Source organism: Lissotriton vulgaris, chromosome 5, assembly GCF_964263255.1.
Source record: "Lissotriton vulgaris chromosome 5, aLisVul1.2, whole genome shotgun sequence".
NCBI classification, from domain to species: Eukaryota; Metazoa; Chordata; class Amphibia; order Caudata; family Salamandridae; genus Lissotriton; species Lissotriton vulgaris.
The window spans coordinates 1691018630-1691039542 of NC_141693.1; the positions used below are offsets into that span (position 1 = coordinate 1691018630).

The window sequence follows — 20913 nt, forward strand, 5'->3', positions numbered from 1 at the left end:
CTCCCTCTCTCGCACTCCCCTCTATCTCTCCCCCTTCCCTCTTTTTCACTCCCCTCTCTCTCTCCTTCCCCCTCTCTCTTGCACCCCCCCTCTCTCCTCCTTCCCTCTCTCTTGCACTCCTCTCTCTCTCTTTCCCTTCCCTCTCTCTCTTGCACCCCCTCTCTCTCCCCTTCCCTCTCTCTCTTGCACCCCCTCTCTCTCCCCCTTCCCTCTCTCTCTTGCACTCCCCTCTCTCTCCCTTCCTTCTCTCTCTTGCACTCTCCTCTCTCCCCCCTTCCCTCTCTCTCACCCTTCCCTCTCTCTCTTCCACTCCCCTCTCTCTCCGTCTTCCCTCTCTCTTGCACTTCCCTCTCCGCCCTCTCTCTCTTGCACTCCCCTCTCTCTCCCCTCGCTCTTGTACTCCCCCCTCTCTCTCCCTCCTGCACTCCCCTCTCTCTCCCTCTCTCTCTTGCACCCCCTCTCTCTCCCTCTCCCCCTTGCACTCCCCTCTCTCTCTTGCACCCCCTCTCTCCCCCCCTCTCTCTCTCTCTCCCCCTTCCCTTTCTCTCTTGAACTCTGCTCTCTCCCCCTTCCCTCTCTCTTGCACTCCCCTATCTCTCCCTTCTCTCTCTCTTGCACCCCTATCTCTCCCTTCCATCTCTCTCTTGCACTCCCCTCTCTCTCCCTCTCCCCCTCTCTCTCTTGCACTCCCCTCTCTCTCCCCCGTCCCTCTCTCTCTCCTTCCCCCTCTCTCTTGCACTCCCCCTCTCTCCTCCTTCCTTCTCTCTCTCTTGCACTCCCCCCTCTCTCTCTCTCTTCCCTCTCTCTCTTGCACCCCCTCTCTCGCCCCCTTCCCTCTCTCTCTTGCACTCCTCTCTCTCTCCCCCTTCCCTCTCTCTCTTGCACTCCCCTCCCTCTCTCTCCCTTCCCTCTCTCTTGCACTCCCCCCTCTCTCTCCCTTCTCTCTCTCTCTTGCACTACCCTCTGGCTGGCTCCCCCGTTTTCTTGCTATTCTGCGAGAAAAAAACCCTCGGCACCCTGGTTCTCGGAGCCTCTTAGGCTCATGAGACAGGGTTGCAGGAAGCAAGAAAGGGTGTGGCGGAAGAGCTGGAATATGAAGGAGAGGGACAAGCACAAGAATCTCCTCAAGGAGTATAAGAGGGAGACTGTCAGGGTGAAGCAAGAGTACTTTGCTAACCTGGCAGTCACTCTTTCTTCTCCGAGGGATCTTTTTAAAATAGTGGACACGCTCTGTACGTTACAGATGCCGGATCCCGTTGTAAGTTCACAGGTATTCTGCGATGAAATTGCCGGTTTCTTTCACTCAAAGATCGCAGATATTTACTCTGATCTTGAGATACAAAGATCTGCTATTCCTTACCCACCCGCCTCTCCAGTTCTGTTTGCAAAGGAGGCTCTTTCCATCATCTCCAAGACCCTGCCTGAGTTTCGACCTATTTCTTATTCGGAGCTTGATTTGCTTTTGAATAGGATAACGTTGGGGTCTCCACTCGACCCTTGCCCCCTTAAAGTCCTGAAGGAGTGCAGAGACTGTTTATTGCCTCCTTTGTTGGACATCATGAACAGGGCTAGGAGTGAGGGCATTTTTCCTTCTCAATGGAAGAGCGCGGTGGCCAAGCCTCTTTTAAAAAAAGCCTACACTCGATCCCGAGGTGCTTAAGAATTACCGCCTCATCTCTTTGCTTCCAGCACCGGCAAAGATGATGGAGACTTATCTCAATCAACATCTGGCGGCTTTTCTAGACTCCTCGGATCTCCTGGATCATTCCCAGCATGTATTCAGGAGGTACCACAGTACAGAGTCGGCCCTTACGGTGGTTTTGAATAACATCCGCATGGAGGTAGATCAGGGACACACTACTATTCTGGTCCTTTTGGACTTGACAGCTGCCTTCGATACCCTGTCCCCTTCGGTCTTAACATCTCGCCTGAGGGAGATAGGGGTGGAAGGGACGGCGTTGAGTCTGCTGGCCTCCTTTTTGGATCAGAGAGTGCAGAGGGTTAAGTTGGGAGAGTTCTTATCTCCATCCCTTCCGGTGCAATGCGGGGTCCCACAGGGGTCGGCATTAAGTCCGACCCTTTTCAACATCTATGTGACCCGCTTGCTAGGCTTGTAAGATCTTTCGGGATGGAGGTAGTCTCTTATGCCGACGACACACAGATCTTGGTGTCCCTTTCCCATCTGGGGAACTTGTCTTTTAGGAGCTGCATGGAAGCAGTTTCCTTGTGGATGATTCACAATTCACTTAACCCCTCCCATGCTTGTGACGGAACCGCTCCGTCACAAGCCACGGGTGAGCTGTGCTTGTGACGGAACGGTTCCGTCATGACCCGCTCGCCGCGCCTGCCCAGCGCTGATTTCGCGCCTGCGCTGACGCTTTGATGGACGGGCGGGTTCGTGACGGAACCGTTCCGTCACAAGCACAGCTCGCCCGCGAGCCGTGACGGAGCGGTTCCGTCACTAGTATGGAGCCACCGCGCGGGTGCCCCACCCCTTAGCGCTGCGGCGGAATAGCCGCCGCAGCGAAGGGGTTAAACTGAACGGAGAGAGGACTGAGGTCCTGGTGTTCGGTCCCAACCAGAACATCTGGTCGCCTGATTGGTGGCCGCTCTCTCTGGGAGCCTGTCCCACACCCTCGGAGTCGGCGCGGAACCTGGGGGTGTTAATTGACCCCGCTCTATCCATGTATTTGCAGGTAAATAGAACGGTGGCGACCTGTTGGGGTATTATTAAAATACTCAGAAAAATAAAGCACTATCTGTCCCCTCAGGCGCGGAAGCAAGTGGTGGTAGCTCTTGTCGCTTCGCGACTTGACTACTGCAATGCGCTCTACATAGGCATGAATAAGAACCTGCTACAGCGTCTTCAGACTGCCCAAAATGCGGCAGCCAAATTTGTTTTGGACGCCACCAGATCAGCGTCAGCAACAGCAGCTAGGAGGGCCCTACACTGGCTTCCAATTGAATCGAGGATTACTTTTAAAATTCTTTGCCTTACTTACAATGCTCTCTCTGGTAAAGGTGCTGGGGGCGTTAACAAGTTGCTTTCACCATATGTTCCGGGGAGAGAGCTCCGCTCCTCTTCAAAGAATCTGCTTGTGGTACCTCGTTTCCGCAGGATTAAGTGGGGTAGTAGGGCTTTTTCTACAATTGCTCCTAAGCTATGGAACACTCTCCCTGGCGAAATTAAATCAATGTCCTGCAACTTGCTGTTTCGAAAAGCCTTGAAAACTTGGCTTTTCGCTAGGGCATACCCGTAGTTGTGTTTATATTTAGTTCATGGTTTTCTGTTAGGCGCCTTGATGCCTTCGGGCTTAGTTACGCATTATAAGATTCTTTTAATTTCATTTAATTTCTCCCCTCCCCTCTCTCTCTTGCACTCCCCTCTCTCTTTCTCCCTTCTCTCTCTCTCTTACACCCCCTCTCTCTTGCACTCCCCTTTCTCTCTCCCTCTCCCTCTTGCATGCCCCCCTCTCTCTCCCTCTGTCTCTTGCACTCCCCTCTCTCCTTCCCCCTTCCCTCTCTCTTGCACTCCCCTCTCTCTCTCCTTCCCCCTCTCTCTTGTACTCCCCCTTCCCTCCCCCCTTCCCTCTCTCTCTCTTGCACTCCTCTCTCTCTCTCTCCCTTCCCTCTCTCTCTTGCACCCCCTCTCTCTCCCCTTCCCTCTCTCGCTTGCACTCCCCTCTCTCTCCCTTCCTTCTCTCTTGCACTCCCCTCTCTCTCCCCCTTCCCTCTCTCGCCCCCTTCCCTCTCTCTCCCCCTTCCCTCTCTCTCCCCCTTCCCTCTCTCTCTTTCACTCTCCTCTCTCTCCCTCTTCCCTCTCTCTTACACTCCCCTCTCTGCCCTCTCTCTTGCACTCCCCTCTCCGCCCTCTCTCTTGCACTCCCCTCTCTCTCTCTTTTGCACTCCCCTCTCTCTCCCTCTCTCTCTTGCACCCCCTCTCTCTCACTCTCCCCCTTGCACTCCTCTCTCTCTTGCACCCCCCTCTCTCTCTTGCACCCCCTCTCTCCCCCTTCCCTTTCTCTCTTGCACCCCTCTCTCTCCCCTTCCATCTCTCTCTTGAACTCTGCTCTCCCCCCTTCCCTCTCTCTCTTGCACTCCCCTATCTCTCCCTTCCCTCTCTCTCTTGCACTCCCCTCTCTCTCCCTCTCCCCCTCTCTCTCTTGTTTGAAGTGTCACTCACATTCTAATCACCCCACAATATATATCGAGAGGGGCAGTGTTTCTGCCTTCTTCAGCCATTGCCTTACTTAATGTCAATGAACCCACACCACACAATTACACTCTACTGAACACAACATACACTCCACACAATACCACTCAGTGCCACATAATTATATTGTACATAATTTCACTGCGCTCAATGCAACATACACTCCAAATACCACTGAGTGCCACATAATTACACACCACATAATTACACTCTACTGAATGCAACACACACTCCACACAATACCACTCAGTGCCACATACTTATATGCTGCATAATTACAATGCAACATACACCACTCCAAACAATACCACTCAGTGCCACATAATTACACGCCACACAATTACACTCTACTGAATACACCATACACTCCCTCATAATACCACTCAATGCGACGCGACATAATTACACACCACATAATTACACTACACTCAACGCAACATACACTCCAAATACCACTCAATGCCACATAATTTTATGCAACATCTTTACACTGCGCTCAACGCAACATACACTCCAAATACCACTCAGTGCCACATAATTACACGCCACATAATTACTCTATCTATCGCCCTCACTCTGTCGGTCTATCTATCTATCTGTCTGTCTATCGCCCTCACTCTAACTATCTATCGCCCTCACTCTATCTATCTATCGCCCTCCCTCTATCTATCGCCCTCCCTCCTATCTATCGCACTCACTTTATCTTTCTATCGCACTCACTCTATCTATCGCATCACCGCAGCATCACTCTGCACCACCACAGCATCACTCAGAGGCACTACAACATCACTCTGCGCTCCCACAGCATCACTGAATGCCACAGCATCATTCAGCGTCACCACAGCATCAATCTGTGCAACCATTCAACAACAACTGGGTCAAATATGTTCTCTCAATGTTTCAAGCTTTATTACAAATGTCACAAAAGGGTGTTAATATTTCACTTCTGTTCTTGGATTTTCGTCACAATAAAATACACTGAACATAATCTTCAAAAAAGTTATTTACAAAAGTTTACGCTATTGCCATTATAAATTACAATAACTTTTATTTGAGTATTAATTATTGATAAAAAATAAAAACGATTGTTATATCAATACATCGAAGTCACGTAAATACAACACATATTGCATTACAAATGCTATAGGTGTCACATTTGCGAAAGTTATAAGTATTGGCATTGTAAATGACAAAGCTATTAATTTCGCTATTTTCAAAACATACACATAAATTAAAAAATTGTCATTTACAATACCAATAGCTCAAACTTTCCTAATGCGAGACCTATTGCATTGCAAATGCTTGTTTTACGCCTTGCAAAGGCGTTAAAAAGAGCTTGACTGCAGGGGGCACCAGAAGAAATGTAAAAACAAAAACCTTCCTTTGCTTTTCAAAGGTGTTTGTGTGGCCAACAAATCACAGTAGCCCAGCGTGCAGGTCTGCTGAATGAATCCCCTGTGTGCAGGAGGCTGCAGCAGCCTGGGCTAGAGAGCACGACGAGGGGGTGGGGGGGGGGGGTATGGAGTCAATTAGCAGATGGTAAAGGGAGATTAGCACTCGAGTTCTTCACAAAAACGGGACCGATTCTTCAGTTGTGTGTCATGCTTCATTTTTTAAAGGTGAAATTGCACTGAGTTGGCTTGCTGCCCCAAGAGCACCGGTACTCTCTTTGGACAAGAAGAAGTTCGGGTACTCAAGCAAAGAAAATGTAGAAGTGCTGGTACCCAGTACCGGTGAGTACCGGCTCATTTAAAGCACTGCGGCCCCCTGTTCCTAGCCTCACATGGTGGTATTTTTTTCTTGAACCTACTGGTTAACCCAGCCATTTACCAGGGAATACTCTCCTTGCCTGGGTGGCTCCTGTGGCAAAATTGAGTTTATCCAATAGTTCCTCTAATTTGCCTCAAGTGGCTTTGTCCTTGCACATAGGTCGCTTAGTGCCCTGATTGTTCCCCTTTGGCAGCCTGGACATCCTCGCCTCTGAATCAATCTCGACGCCTTCGAACAACAGGGTGTAGGTCTCCCGGCCTTTTCACCCGCAGTCCGGACCCCAAGGGGCATATTTAAAAGGGGATTGCACCACTACAATGTCACTTTTACTGACGTCTGGTGGCACAATGCCCTTCTCCATATTTGAAAAAGTGGCGCAAAACCACTGTATGTGGCTTAATTCAACTTTGTAAATATGGTACTCTTTCACGCAGGTTTCTGCTTGAAAGGGGCATGCAAAGGGTGTTTCTATGGCAGTAGTGGCCCGTATAGGGCGTGCTACCAGGCGGTGACGTGGGGAGGGGCATGGTGGGGGGTAGTAAACACCGGAATGCGGATGAATGCAGGTAAGTAGACATTTAAATCTTTTTTTTAAACATGTTTTTAAACTGCGGAAATCAATTGGTTTGGATGAATTTTAATAGTTTTCTTTTAAATATCCCTGTGTAATTTGAAATTTCATGTTGTTGCTTTTATGGTTATTGTCTATTAACCGAATAAAGTACTTTTTGAACTTTGAACTTTGACATTTAAATCAATAAAATGAACTTCATTGCATGCCCTGCATCGCATTGGCGATGCAGGGCACGCAACAAAATTTGTTTTATTGATTTCAATGTCTACTTACCTGCATTCATCTGTATTCCGGTGTTTATTACCCCTCACCCTGCCCCTGCCCCACCCCACATCACCACCCGGCAGCACGCCCTATACGGGCCGCTACTGTGCGATGGGCTTTCTACCTGTAAATCTGAGGCAGCGCCAAAAACCAACGCCATGCAAAAGCAGGAGTTAGATTGGCGCAATCAGGAGAAATATTTTTATTTCTCCTCGTTTTTGCTTTTTCTAGGTTTGCTGCATTCTGCAGCACACATAGAAACAGCAGAATACCATTAATGATTTTTTTTGTGCATGAATGTGTCCCTTCATGCACAAAACAATCATTAAATAATGGCGATTTGCTACTTGTATGTGTGCTGCAGAATGCAGCAGACTTAGAAGTATCAAATCCCCCCTACTGATTGTTTATGTGCATTTAGAGATACCTTCCTGCACATAAACAATCATCCCTGCAACTCAGGCACCCTTGTCATATGGCGCGAGGGTGTCTGTGTTGGCACTAGGCAGCTATCTTTAGCGCCAGTACAAGGTAAAATACAAGGGTGTGCCATAATCTTGTAAATAAAGCGCATCCCTGCTTTTTGGAAATAGAGCGGCGCTGCAAAATTTACTGCAGCGCTGCACCATTTCTTTGTACATTTGCCCCCAAGGGTTTTACCATCTTGGTGAAGGTGTTCAATAATGCAACACATGCGGGAACACAATTTGTGTTGAGATGAAACGCTCACAGCATTGCATGCCCCTTTCACGCAGATACCAGCGTGAAAGGGTACAGTATTTACTAAGAGGCGTTAAGCTACAATAGTGACACTATAGAAGATGAAAAGGATGTCTCTGTGACCGAGCCTTTGATTGTGCCCGATAGGAGCTCCTTCTTGGTCTCTGACTACTTCTGGGTGTTCTTGAACGGACTCCAGGTTAGAGTTATCCCCATATCTCCTCGAGCCCTAGGTATTGTATGGGAAACCTTTTTCAAATCCTGCCATGCGAATGTTGGCCTCCCTGGGTCCTTGGTAATTGCTTACCAGTTGTCTTAGTTTGTGTTACCGCTAGTGTGTATGCTACGGCAAACCTATGGATGACTCCCCTGCCTTCTGGTCTGCCCCACCTGATGTGAACTGGAACTTTCTTTTCTTATTCTGCTCCTTCCTCCCCGAGCTTTCGTTGCCCTTTTCACAGTCTGTAGTGGGGTATCCCCACTACAGATGTTGAACATGTGCCTGTGATCTTACATGCAGGTCCCATGAGCACTCTCCTTTCCTGATTACCATCATATAGATTTAAGACCCCTTGTCTTGTCTGTTCTTGAACTGTATCCAAAATGACCAGTCTTGCCTGCCGAACCCCTCCCTTGCAGCAACCATTTTGTGTATTTAACTTGGCACGCCCTCATCATCCCACCCCACTGTGGGCCGTGTTTGCATCTTTCAGTGAAAACCTGATTCACATTCCTGCCACGCGACACCGCCATAAATTCTCTGTTCCTCATGTCTCTCGTTCTCATAGAATCATAAGCCTGCAGCATGTTGTGGGGATTTCTCAAATATTATACACGCCATCAACAAGCCGTCCATCAGGTTATGGCTTTGGCACCTTTAGGACATGCTTTGCTACAGGGCCCTCACACAAGTGTTGCAACATCTTGGTGATGTATAGTAGGGCCCACACGGCAGAGACCAGCGCCTAAGACCCTGTGCCGTGCCTAGGCACACTCGGAGCAAGGCAGCAGACATCCATCCTACAGAAATGAGACACAAATAACAAATAAACCTGCTGTATTGAGCTGTTTTCCATCAAGGGCTGCTCTCACTTCTGTCCTTCGAGGTTTAGGTTGAGTCTACCAGACAGCACAGCTGTCTAGTTGTGAAAGGCATATTGTAGGCTTACTAAGAACATACAGGGGCTTGCAGCCCGTCCATTGCTAACACTGGTTGATTTGTTCATCTTGCGCCTGTCCCTCCCCTTGAGCATACGCAATTTACTTGTGTCCTTCCACTGCTTACTTGTAGGGGGCTACTTTTTTCCTTTCTCTCAAGCACTCCATGAGATTGCATGTGTTTTCCAGTAGTCTTCCTAGTGAACGTCCGGTCTCACCCTCTCTTCCCTCCGTGTTGCTGTCTCTCTCACTCGTGTGCATCTTCCCAACCTCATCCATGATGCACTCACCCATGTGTGCTTCTCACTCCCCATTGCTTCTCGCCCGTGGGCTTCTCTCCCCAGCTCCAAATTGTTTTCTCTTTCTCACCTGTTTGCTGCTCTCTCCCAGAACTCCACGTTTCCCTCTCTTGCACCTGTTTGCTGTCATCGGCCCCTACCTGTGCACCAGGGGCGAATTGGCAAGGCGGGCATTCGGGAATGGGCCCAAGGGCCGGTGCATCAGTGCCCTCTGTGGGCCGTTTTTTTTTCTCCCCTGTCCCAGTCCACAGAGACTGGACTAGGAAAGGGGAGGAAAAAAAACGGCCCACGGAGGGCACGAGACAGAGACTGAGAAAATGAAAGCAGCCTCGCTGTGCGGCCAGACAGCGATTGTCAGCTGTGGGCTCTCCTTCACCCCTACCCTGCCAAGCAATCAAGATGAGGCTGGGCTGGGGAGGGGTGATTGTTTGCAATAATCGGCCTCCCTGGGGGTCAGGTGTTTCTCAGGCCTTTTGCACCTCGGACCCCCTGGGGCCCATGCAGCCCAGAAACGGTGTTAGTCTTAGCACCTCGCCCACAGCCCTTCACATTCAGGGCATAGTGGGCGAGGAAGAATGGGTCTTGCTGTGGGGGCCTGGTGATGTTTGGAATTTTTTTGTTTTATTTATTTATTTATTTATGCGATTTTATATAGCGCGGACTTTACCCGAAGGTGTCAGAGCGCTTCACACTAGGAACAGCAATAATACATGAGGAGAAAATTATAAGTGGACAAATTACAAAAGCAAACGTTAAGTTACATGAATCAAAAGTGACAATAGTGAGCAACCAAAATACAAGAGGAGCAAACGATACATTACAGGAGGAAAAAGAGATATGTGTGCAGGTTACAAAAGCGTACAAAATACAAGTAGAGGTATAATACTGCAATTAATGGCAGACACTCCAGCACAAGAACAAACGTTACGTAGGCAATGGTGGCACTTGTGCAAGTATCTAAAGCAAACAAAAGTGAGAGGTAGCAAACAGTGTGTTACAAGAGAAAAGTGACTTGTGCAAGTTACAAAAGGGTACCATACACAGGTACAAGGGTAATACTACAGTAAATGGTAAACACTCAAACTGCCAGAACACACTGGGAAGGCACTTCCCATGCACCAGCTTCACCTCAGCCTCCCCCTGGCTACCTGGCTACCTTGGATGACCCAGAAAGCTGTGTTTTGTGCTCCACTGCCAGGACATTTTCCCAAGGCCTGGATGGTTGATTAATTTACTAATTGCAGGGGCCTTACCTCTGTTCATGTGCTCCTGAGCTGAAGGTCTGGGGAGGGCTGAGTAGGTTAGTAATAGCAGGGGCTTTGCTGCTTTTCAGGTGCTCCTGTGCTGGAGGGCTGGAATAATTTTGTGACAGAAAGGGGCCTTGCTATTTTTTTTAGTTGCTCAGCGTGTAGGCCATTGGCACCTTTGCCCTGTGTCGTGTGCAAGAATAGTATCCTCCCACTTTCATTCATTGTCTGTGCAAATGGTGTTTCATAAAAGGGCACGCCCCTTGAATGTGGGCCACACCCCTTAAATATGGGCCACGCCTCTTGAATGTAGGCCACTTTTTTCATCAGTGCCCGGGCCGAATTGTGATCACAATCCGACCCTGCTGTGCACTCAGAGTTGCTGACCGCCCACCCATGCCCTCTGTGCTACTTCTCCCCATCCATGCCCTCTGTGCTACTTCTTCCCACCGATGACTCGTGTTGCTTCTCTCCCTTTCCCCCTTGTCCCATGTTTGCAACTCCCCATTCGTGCCATAGTATTTCTTCCACCCGACTTGCCTCCCTTGTTACTTTTCCCACCGGCTTCAAAAAGAAACCCTCACTCAGGTCGATAGAGGAAAAGAAAACAAGGACCCACGTCATTTTGTACGCACACGCATGCGTGGTACATCATAAGCTTGTTTTATATTCTTCTTCTGCCATGCTGCACGGTGCTGTACAGCATTGCTAAAACCCATTTGGTAAAGCCAATGGGCCCCTTAGGTAAGACTTATCGCCTTTGCCAATGCTTGTTTTAATTTTCACCCTATCTGTCAGTGCATGTATATCTACTTGGAGTGTTAAACCCATATCCTATGTCCTCATGTGATCCAACTTCACATCGTGTCTTGGACGTGCGCGCGGTGCGTAACTCCGGCCGTCAACGCGCTACCTCAGGAGTGCCATAATAAAGCCTTCAAAAAGCAATGTTATACATTTATCGACACCTGATTCTTTTCCTGCTGTTGTCGTTGGTTTACTTGTATATTTTTTTCCTTCTACTCTGATTCCTATTAGACTGAGAGACCCGGTGTTTTACAATACTTTTGTCTCCTGCCTGTACTGTGTGGATAAATAGATAACACCAAAAATGCGTTCTAGTTTTTTTGTTTTTTGTCTTTTATTTATGTTTTAAAAAACAAAAACAAAAAAAAGGCCTTGTTATTTGCAATGTCAATAGCTCAAAGTTGCATAAATGCAAGACCTATTTCATTACAATGCTTGTTCTTTAAGTGATCTGGCAAGACCTAAAAAGGTGCTACAGTCAGGATGCTAAGGATTTGACTTGGTTTAACATGTAGAGTAGTTGCAAAGCAGTGTTAAACAAAGGGCGTAGGATAGAAGCTCAAGCCATTAGCAAGGATATCTGTGAGAAGCTGGCAGGAGAGGAGCTTGCAGGTGCAGTGAGGGGACCCAGGTGAATGCGCTGGGGCCATGCCTCAGTGACAAAAATATGCCCCAACTGAGTTGATTTTAGGTGGGAAGGGTAATATCATGGTACATCCTGGAAGTGGACACAGGTCGTTGTGTGGAATGCACAACTCACAGAGGAAGAGTATCACTGGTTGTAGCGATCATGTAAGCCAGTAAATGCAAACTCAAAACAATCCTAGGTAGCAGCAAGGTATCATGCTAATAATGCTCGTGCTCCACCATTATGAAAATTATAGCAATTTATGGGTAGCAAGCAGGGTCTACGGTAAATCGATTCAGAGGTATCACACATACGGATAAACGGTAAAAGTAATAAGGAGCAGCATGTGCAGAGTAACACAAAGGCAGCGACTAAACGCACTCAAAGCAATGCATAAGTAGCAGCCCAAAACAAAATAGAACCGCTGTGGCAGCGTAAAGAGATATCAAATAAAGAGTTCACATGCAGCACCTGATCAAAGTAGAACATTTCCCAGGTGGCAACGAAGTGCTGTTTAAAGGATATGACGCCCCTGGGTCTGTAGGGGGCTCAGGGCAGCTGTAAGGCGGACGGGGGTTAAACGGGCTATAGACGAGCCCTGAAAGGGGGGCAACAACGGATCACCGATGCTAAGGGAGGGCTCGGGTTGCAAGGGAGGCCAGCAGAGGGGCTCAGGGAAAAGCTGAGGCTGGAAGGGTGTCCATAGACCACAGTACCAGCAAGGGGGGGGGTGGAATTGGGACGACCTAAGAAAGGGTTTCATAGCAGCACCGAGGTTGGGTGGGTCCGTGGATCACTCAGAGGGCGCGGGACAGTTTCCTGCCGGCTCAGCATCATGTGATTCCTGGCAAATCACTTAATATCCTTGTGCTTATCAAAAATTACTGTGTCCTTGTGTAAAGTAACTGGTAATCATGTAAAGCACTCCAGTGCCTTCAGGTCGGGTTTGCACTATATAAATATGTGTAGTGTTTTCAAATAAGACACCAAGAGAAGCCTCGCAGAGCAGCCCATGCACGCTGGCTCAGGCGAGACATAAAAAGAGCAGGCAAATGCAAACAGCTCTTTTCAAGCACTTGTGCTTGTGGTGGTGGTGGTATCCTGCTCCATGTGTCCCGGCTGCATGGATATCTGGATTCCTGGTATTGATTTTTTGTCATGCCTGGCACCATGACCTAGGCCTGTCTCACAATACTGCAGTACTTTTTGACCCGGAGAGGCACACCAACCGATACCCTGGTAATGATGGAGGCCAGTCTAGTCATTATATAGGGGTCCCCTTCTTTCCAATCAAATGATGGAGGCCTTCTGCACTTAACAGAAGTTAAGTGACTCAAGTGCAGTGGTAGCAGCATTCCCGGTTTGTGTTTGGTAATGATCAGTAGTGTGAACTTGCCTTTTTAATTGTGTCATGGGATTGATGCCTACAGGCTCCTTCTCCCGGTCCTGAAGAATCGCTAGTATAGTCTACTAGAAGCGAGAAACATGTTGACCAACAATTTTTAACAAAGGACACTCCACCACGAGACATAACACTCGAATGAGTGCCGTGTTCACTGTTTTTAACTAGGATAGGAGAACCCCAGAATAAATTAATTCATGCTAGGTACACCCAATCCTATTTTAAATTCACTGCTACACATCTACACGGTTCTGGCCCCACACCTGCACTTCACCTTACGGCTGTTGGAAAAAGATCTCCGATAAAGTGCCCCTTTCGAGGGAACCCGTTGGGTATTGCACCACCGACCCAACGAGAAGCAGCCCATATGATGAAGCATGACACCTGAAAGGGTGTGTGAGGGCATTACAATCCAACAAAAGAATTCCCAACTATAAACCCAAAAGGGCGTAGTGGGACGCAGCCTCTTGCTGAACTTGTGACTCTAACACGAGAGGAACGGCATAAACAATCCTTTTGGACATTGTGACGGGGGCCCCTGTTTATGCTGGACCTCCTACTCCTAGTTGAGTGGAAAAACCCAAATTGTCCCTCTTCTTTGTATAAATACTTTACAATATTGTCAGTAGCAAGCAACGGGTGACTCAGACAGCATGCTTTCAGCTAATCTAAGCTTGCTCTTCTCCCACCACCAAGGCGTAAATCACGCCAATGGTCGCAGCACTTTAAGTCGTTTTTCTGTTTTCCCCACCCTCAGCTAAAAAACTGGGTACTTTACTGCTAGGTTGTATGATGAGTGAACCATAACTGCCAAGGTTTCAGATTGCTTACATGTGACATTTTCATAATTTCTATGTAAATATGAGTAACATTCAACAAATAAGAGTGACACTTTCTTGAGAGCAAAAATCGAAGCATTCAAGACGAGGGAAACATATAAATATCAGAAATTACACCCATTTGAACAATGAGAAACTAAGAAAATCTTAAAACATTCTGCAAAGCTCCAGAAATGGAAGGGTACTAACAGACATGACACACAGAGGCACTGTCTTTAGAAAGTCGTCAGCGCCTTTCTGGATCAGTATATTTTTCAGCACTATCACCACCGAAGCGCCAAAATGGAATATATTCCAATATAGCTGTAGAAACGTGTTTACTTATTTAGAAGACGAAAGTGATAGAAAAGCCACTGTATTTGCATGCAGCACTGTAGAGGAGTTTAAGGGAACGGGGTACCACAGACAGGTGGGGTAGAACTGTGAATTAATGTTCATTGTGAGACCAGATTGAACCGCTGGTTCTACTGTATTAAACACAAGTGCCACTTTTTCACCCCTGTGAACCTGGTTGCGTGTTAACAATGAGAAACTGCCTCAAATGAGACACCAACCCAGCAGGGGTAGATACTCTATACTGCACACAGCAGGAACTGATAGGTACTATGCAAACAATTAAAGTGGTTGGGAACAAATACAGGGGCAGAATTACAAGCCCCTTAAGCGCCACCGGTGTGTCACTTTTTGTGTTGTACTGGTGGCGCATTTTACTGCACCATATTTACAAGGACAGGAAAAGCCATCCTACATAACATTTTCTGTCCTTGTAAATATGGCCCTTTTACACGCAGCACTTTACGTGAAATGCAGTTCCATGGGGTTGCTGTGGTTGTTCCCACGCAACACCCATGGAACAGTTGAGCTCGTCATGACCACGCCCGTTTAATGGAACGCCCAGCACTGCAGGGAAATTGTACCCGCATATTGGCGTTCCACAGCAGTTATGACGAGCTCAGCTCATCATGAGCACAGCTCCACTGTGCCTCATGACGAGCTGAGCTAGTCCTGAGCGTCGAAGGTGTTAAAGGTGGGCGCAGGAGTCCCACAAGTTGTTAAACCGCACTGTCTACAACCATGTTCAGATGGAGAGAAAATCACCAAGACCTCTAGGTGCTGGAACCAGGACTAGAGCCCCAGGTCTGCTAGCTTTTGTACTGGATGGAATCCTGATAAGTCAATCCTAGTGAGTGAAGTGTGAGACACCCGGTCCGGATGGACCCTTGCAAGAGTGGGACAGTTCTCTTGCTCTTTCAGAAGCTAGGCACATCCCCCTTGTGAGAGCTGAGATCAGTGAGAGTGGCTTGTGGCCATGCTAAAGTCTGTGACCCCCCATGTGCCAGGAGGAGAGACACCAAGAAGAGATGGCCATCACCCGGTGTGAGCCAAAGTTGGTAACCCCTGTGTGACCAAGAATGGGGGCCACTGTGAAGATAAGGCCATCTCCCATGTGTGAGCTGAAGTCGCCTGCACCCATGTGGCATGAGGGGACCACCATGAAGTTATTGCCATCACTCTGGATCGTCATGCCAGGATGCTGTGAAGAACATTTACTGATTGCTGCAGAAGCCGAAAGAGGATGTCTGATATTGATGTGGGCCATCCAAAAACTGCAGAGACCTGAAGTGTCATCGGGGAAAGACTGCAAGAGGTGGCAGTACCTCAGCATTAAGAGAATGAAGCCAGTGCAGCAGCAGCCCATCCTCCTATGATTGCCCTCTGCCATTGAGTCAGATAGGACTGTTCTGGGCCATCCACCTTCAATGTGACTTGCATAAACCTAGCACGCAGTGCTACTTTCATTGGCTCCTCTGCTCAAACTCAAACTTTATTGCATGGGGACTAGCGTGGGCCACCTCTGTAAGTCACCTGCATTATTGAATGGGGAATAGTCAACCCCTAACAGAAGGGAAGAAGGGACACTCTGATGACACTAGCCGCCGATCTTAGGGGAGTGTGGAAATTATTTAGGGTGTTGTTTCTAAACTTTGTTTGTTGCATTAAAATACTCCTTTTAGTATTTGACTAGAGAGTCAGCTTATTTATATTACTGTTTGCACTTTGTGCCTTGTGTCTGTATATGCTTTACACCTACCTTCCCCTCGAAGAGCCTTGGACTGCTCGATCTACGCTACCACTGAGCCTCAAGTGCTGAAAGGAATAGGAAGTGGCCCAGAGGTGCACCCCATCACTTTCATGCACTCCTTGTGTGTGAGTTGTTCGTACAAGGATGGTGCTATTGAAAACTCATACCTGAAGCCAGGGGTAGAGCGGGGCTACATCGTTGACGCTATTGAATTCTGTAGACATGAGCAGTAGGGTATAGACAAGGGATCGCCATTGCTGGTGATTAGGAAGGAAATGTTCACCCCTTAAATGTGTCTGTTACTGCACTGCACTAAGGTCTGAATCCTGAGTAGTGGTTCTGGAGTAAAAGTATTGACCTTGATTTATATACGTAGTTGGTTTGCAAATGCTTTGTCAATAACCATGCCCAGGGGGGGGGGATTGGGTGGTCATTGGAGAGGTTGTCCAGGTTAAGGTAGCCTTTTCAATAGTGGAAAGATCCATCCTGCTTTCAGGGTGTCACCAAGATGCCTTGTATGGGTGAGGCTTTGACAATGTTTAGCACTAGCAGGAGTAAGGGTGATCAACCGTCCCTAAATTTCACTGACTGACTGTAATTTGGGCCTCTTGTCCGTTGACCATGAAGAATTCTTTCACGGACACTGTTTTTCCGCGAAATTTCGGACTTTAGAGCGAACAGCCCCCTGCAAGCAGCCTGAGAGTCCTGTAACTCTCACTGTGGGGCCAGCTGTGACCAGTGGCTTGCAGCAGCCCTCCCCAACCTGGCACAGGCTGCTATCGGCCCAATATCATTCTGTATGTCGGCCTAATTATCACATACAGAATGATAATGGGCCAGTGACAGCATTTGCTGGGCCCCCTCCTGCCAGAGCCCAGGACATGGCAAACTCCTTTTGTTTATGGGCTGCTGTCACCTCACCAGGGTCCAAGCTCTAGGGTGGGTGGAGGTTTTATTTGGTACATGTTACCCAGGTGCATCCAATATGCAAACACAGGTATTTAAGTTTCACTTAGGCATCCAACAGATGCAGTGCAAGGTTCTCTCAACCTAATATAAACTTATTTTGACGTGTGCTTGTGTTAGTTGTCTATTTACTTATGTGATATTGTGCAACCTCCACTGATATGTCTGTAATATGTACCTTTTGTCCCGAATTTGTGTCCTGAAGTCTGACCTTCTTTCCTTAATTTTTATCCTGAAATGTGACCCCTTTTTCCTTAATTTTTACACTCACTGCCCTAAATTTGCAACCATGCCTGTTGGTCACCCTAGCATGAGTACCTCACTGGTGATTGACTTCACTCTTGAGGCTGAGATGGCAGCGTCATCAGTGGGAGTGGCCTTCAGGGAGCTGAAGGCCGTGGCCATGTTGTTAGTAGTGAGATTGGGAGAACAGAGCCCATCTGGGTGGGGTTGCGTTCTAGGCAGGTTGGAAGGTGTGTGACTGCCTCGGAGCCCTCAATCAGTTTTCTGATTTTGTCTATTTTTTCTTTAAGAAACAGAAGAATCAGATTGCGCTCGTCTGTGGATTGGAGATTCTAGAGATATTCCACCACTTCTTGTTCCTCGCAGTGCTCTGACGCAGCTCTATAGGAGTAGAACAAGCAAACATGCTTATGAGTGTTTTCTTTCCTTCCAGTTTCTCTTTTCCTTCCTTCCGCTCTCCTGACCTCCCTCCATTCCACCTCGGGCCTCACCTGCCCACCTCTTGTTTCATGCAGTGCACTGAAGCAGAAGAGGGGTGTCGTAAGAGCTATACAGGCAGCCAACATGACAGACGTCATCGCCACCCCTCTCTGCAATCTGTTCCGCACTCTGCCTGTTTCCCCACAGCGCTTTGAAGCGGCCCATGGAGTCCATAAGTGTTACGCAGATATCAGCCATAGCTCCAAATGACGCTCGAGTTTACCCGCCGTCTACCAGCCTCACCAGGACTTGCCACAAAGTGCCAAAAAGCGGAAGATGCCAACCTGTCACTAAAGCCAGCTTCTCGAATGCCAAACTCCCCTGGAGCTGCCGACCTGAGGTCTAATCTGGTGTCAGACCATCTCTCGATTGCAGAGGGCGCAGCTCATCCCAGTTGGTGTCTTCTAGTGTCAATCATCGCCTAAATAAGGGCGGGAAGCGCCTGCCTCTCCCCCAGCTCCGCGCGAGCTCCGCATCACTGCAGGCACAGGATGGAAGTGAGCACAGGCAAATGCAGCACGTTGCTTCCCTCCTCCTCCCCCCGCCCCCCGCCTCCTTCCTCATCTGCCATCGCGCCCGGCGCTTTATAAAGCCAGCCCGCCACACTCTAATGGACTTCGCTGCAGCTTGGGGGAGGCAAGAAACAGCACCACATTGGAAGCACCTGTCAGCTGCTCGAAGAGGAGCCAGGCAGCAGCACCCCAGACACGACCAAGAACTTCCCTGCTCCTGGCTACAGACAGGGGAAACCAGCTGCCTGATCTTGGGTGACTCCGCATCTCATCTTCCTCTGAAAAGCTGAAAGGCGTGATCACGGACTGACTTTGTTCTGCAGCCTTCCCTGCTCGTGGATTTGATGCCTGGTGTCCTCTGTCTGTCTCCCACTTTGGCAAGCTCACGATAAAGGCGGCTGTCCACAGGTTGCACAGCTTCTTCCAAAGCCCTTCTCTATGGAGCTGGGTTCAGATTACGCTTAAAGATCTCCTCAGGTGGTGATCTTCTGATATACTGTGGGGTTGAGACACACCTGAGAACAGGGATGATCACTGTGATCCAGGAACTCTTGATTGACCAATCACATTTCCAGATCTAGGCTTCCTGCTAAACTTTTGCCTTTAGTCCCACCTGATCGACCTTCTTTGGCTTCTTGTGGTCTTCAGAACTTTTCCAGCCACATTTGCAGGTATCTGTGTGGGCAAGCTCCAGACCCATCCAGCCTGACCATGAATGGGACCTTTTTCAACCAGACTGGGATGGAGCACGGCGTCTTCACCAACAGGACCCAGGACCTGGGGATCTTGATGGGCTGCTGCAACGGGACGAACGCCGTGGTCACCGACGACGGGGGCTCGCTGGTGCTACCACCAGAGGAGCGGAACCTCTTTGTGATGCGGGCGGTGCAGATCGCAGTGCTTTGCGTCCTCTCCTTGACTGTCCTCTTCGGGGTCTTCTTCCTTGGTTGCAACCTGCTAATCAAGTCGGAAAGTATGATCAACTTCTTGGTGAAGGAGCGGAGGCCCTCGAAGGATGTGGGAGCAGTGATCCTGGGGCTGTACTAATCATGCCAGGCCATGGCGGACTACTACATTAAGCTGCCCAGTAGCCCTCTTCTTGACCAGGGTGGCCCATTGGACGTGGGCATGACTTTGAACCTGCGAAGCTGGCCTTAGTAAAGTTGACAATGGGAAGGGCCTGGAAGGGAAGGCGAGGCCAACCAGACGCGGAGTCTCCAGGTGAACGAAAGCAAGCAAGCCTGGAAAACGCTGAAACAAATTGTTGCATGCAAAAAAATGTATTTTTAATTGTTTGCATGAGCCCTATTTCTAAAAAAACACAAAGAACTTAAGGAGAGTTTAGAATGTTCAACACATGCATGGTCTTGTGTCGTAGCAGAAGGGATGAGGATGTCCAAGGCAAATAATTTATGTTCTATGAGGGTGGTGGGGTGGGCAAATGTGTTTTTTGTCCACTTAAGCGAGGGCTGCATGCTGTGCACTGTCCCAAAATCAAGTTCTCTTTTTGCTAAGTCTTACCTCAAACACTTTTTATCGTGGATCCAATTTTTAAAGTTTTGGAAAAGCATGTTTATTTTCTGGCTGTTGCTTTTTTAAATGGCTGTTGAGTCGTAATGACAAAAATGTTTTTGCACAATATTTGAGAACACTGGAGAATAATAGCATGGATGTGACGTACCAAAGCAATTTTCTGGAATGCAGCATTGTGGGGTTTCGTGGATTTTGCAGTTTTTTAAGGGGATTGGGAGTGGAGGGGGGGGGTGCGGGGGGGGGGGGTTGCAAGAGACAAACAAAACTATTTTGAAATATTTCAGTGCTTTGGTAATTTATTATTGCTTGGTTTAATCGTTGTGGAGCCCTGGGGTATCCAGCTATTGATATTTTTGTATATTAAAAGTCAAAATACCTATAAAATACAAAAGGCACTCCATTCTGTCTTTATTCTCATGCTCCATCATATAAAAGTATTCACGTTTACTTTTTATTTTTGAAGAAGTTTTAATTTCTTTCTGGCTCTTCATGTTCTTGTATACTGTCCTGTTGGCGTATAGAAAGCTTGGTGCTTTAAAAATCAAATAAATACATTTATTGATCACACGGTTCCTCATGGTCTGTGATTTACAGGTCACGAGTTTTAATCTCAGCAAAACCAACCCGACCTTTCATTCTTACGCAATCGCTAAACGGGGTAAAGCTGAATTTGTTAAGGGCAACACCTACTATTTATGACGTTTAGAAACCACAAAACACCGGCCTTATGCACTATATAAAACATGTTACTGTTCCATCTGGCTATGTTCCAGCGATAGATTCAAAAGTCGAATTCCCACTGAATTTCCCCGCAAACTGCCCTTTTGTGTCATTTTTTGATGTGAAATGCGAACAAGCTTCGGGTTGTGATGTATGGCAGCATTAATAAGTTAACCGCGAGGGTAAATTCCTAACCCCTGGGACACCTGCTGGGGGAAAGAATGTATGCATTTTAACGAGCGCTAAAAATAGGCGCAGTTGCAGCCTCCTGCAAGTCCCCAGTGCCACGGCTCTGTGTTTCTATGGAAATGTTTCACATATGTGCATGTGTGAGTAAGTTTAATGAGTGCTGTGTTCCCTGCACGCGTGCAAATATGGGACAATTAGCCCTCGTGTGTAGAGCTCCAGGCAGCTGGCTGCAGCTGGGAGGCAAGCAGCCAGGAGTGATGGGCCAC

General features: G+C 48.1%; 1 protein-coding gene across 1 annotated transcript; it reads left to right on the top strand.

Annotated features, from left to right (window-relative positions):
• Positions 1-18240: 18240 nt before the first annotated feature.
• Positions 18241-19594, top strand: RPRML (reprimo like). The gene has a single exon (XM_086920463.1). The coding sequence runs from the start codon at positions 18917-18919 to the stop codon at positions 19250-19252; it is 336 nt and encodes a 111-aa protein (XP_086776589.1). The 5' UTR covers positions 18241-18916; the 3' UTR covers positions 19253-19594.
• Positions 19595-20913: the final 1319 nt, after the last annotated feature.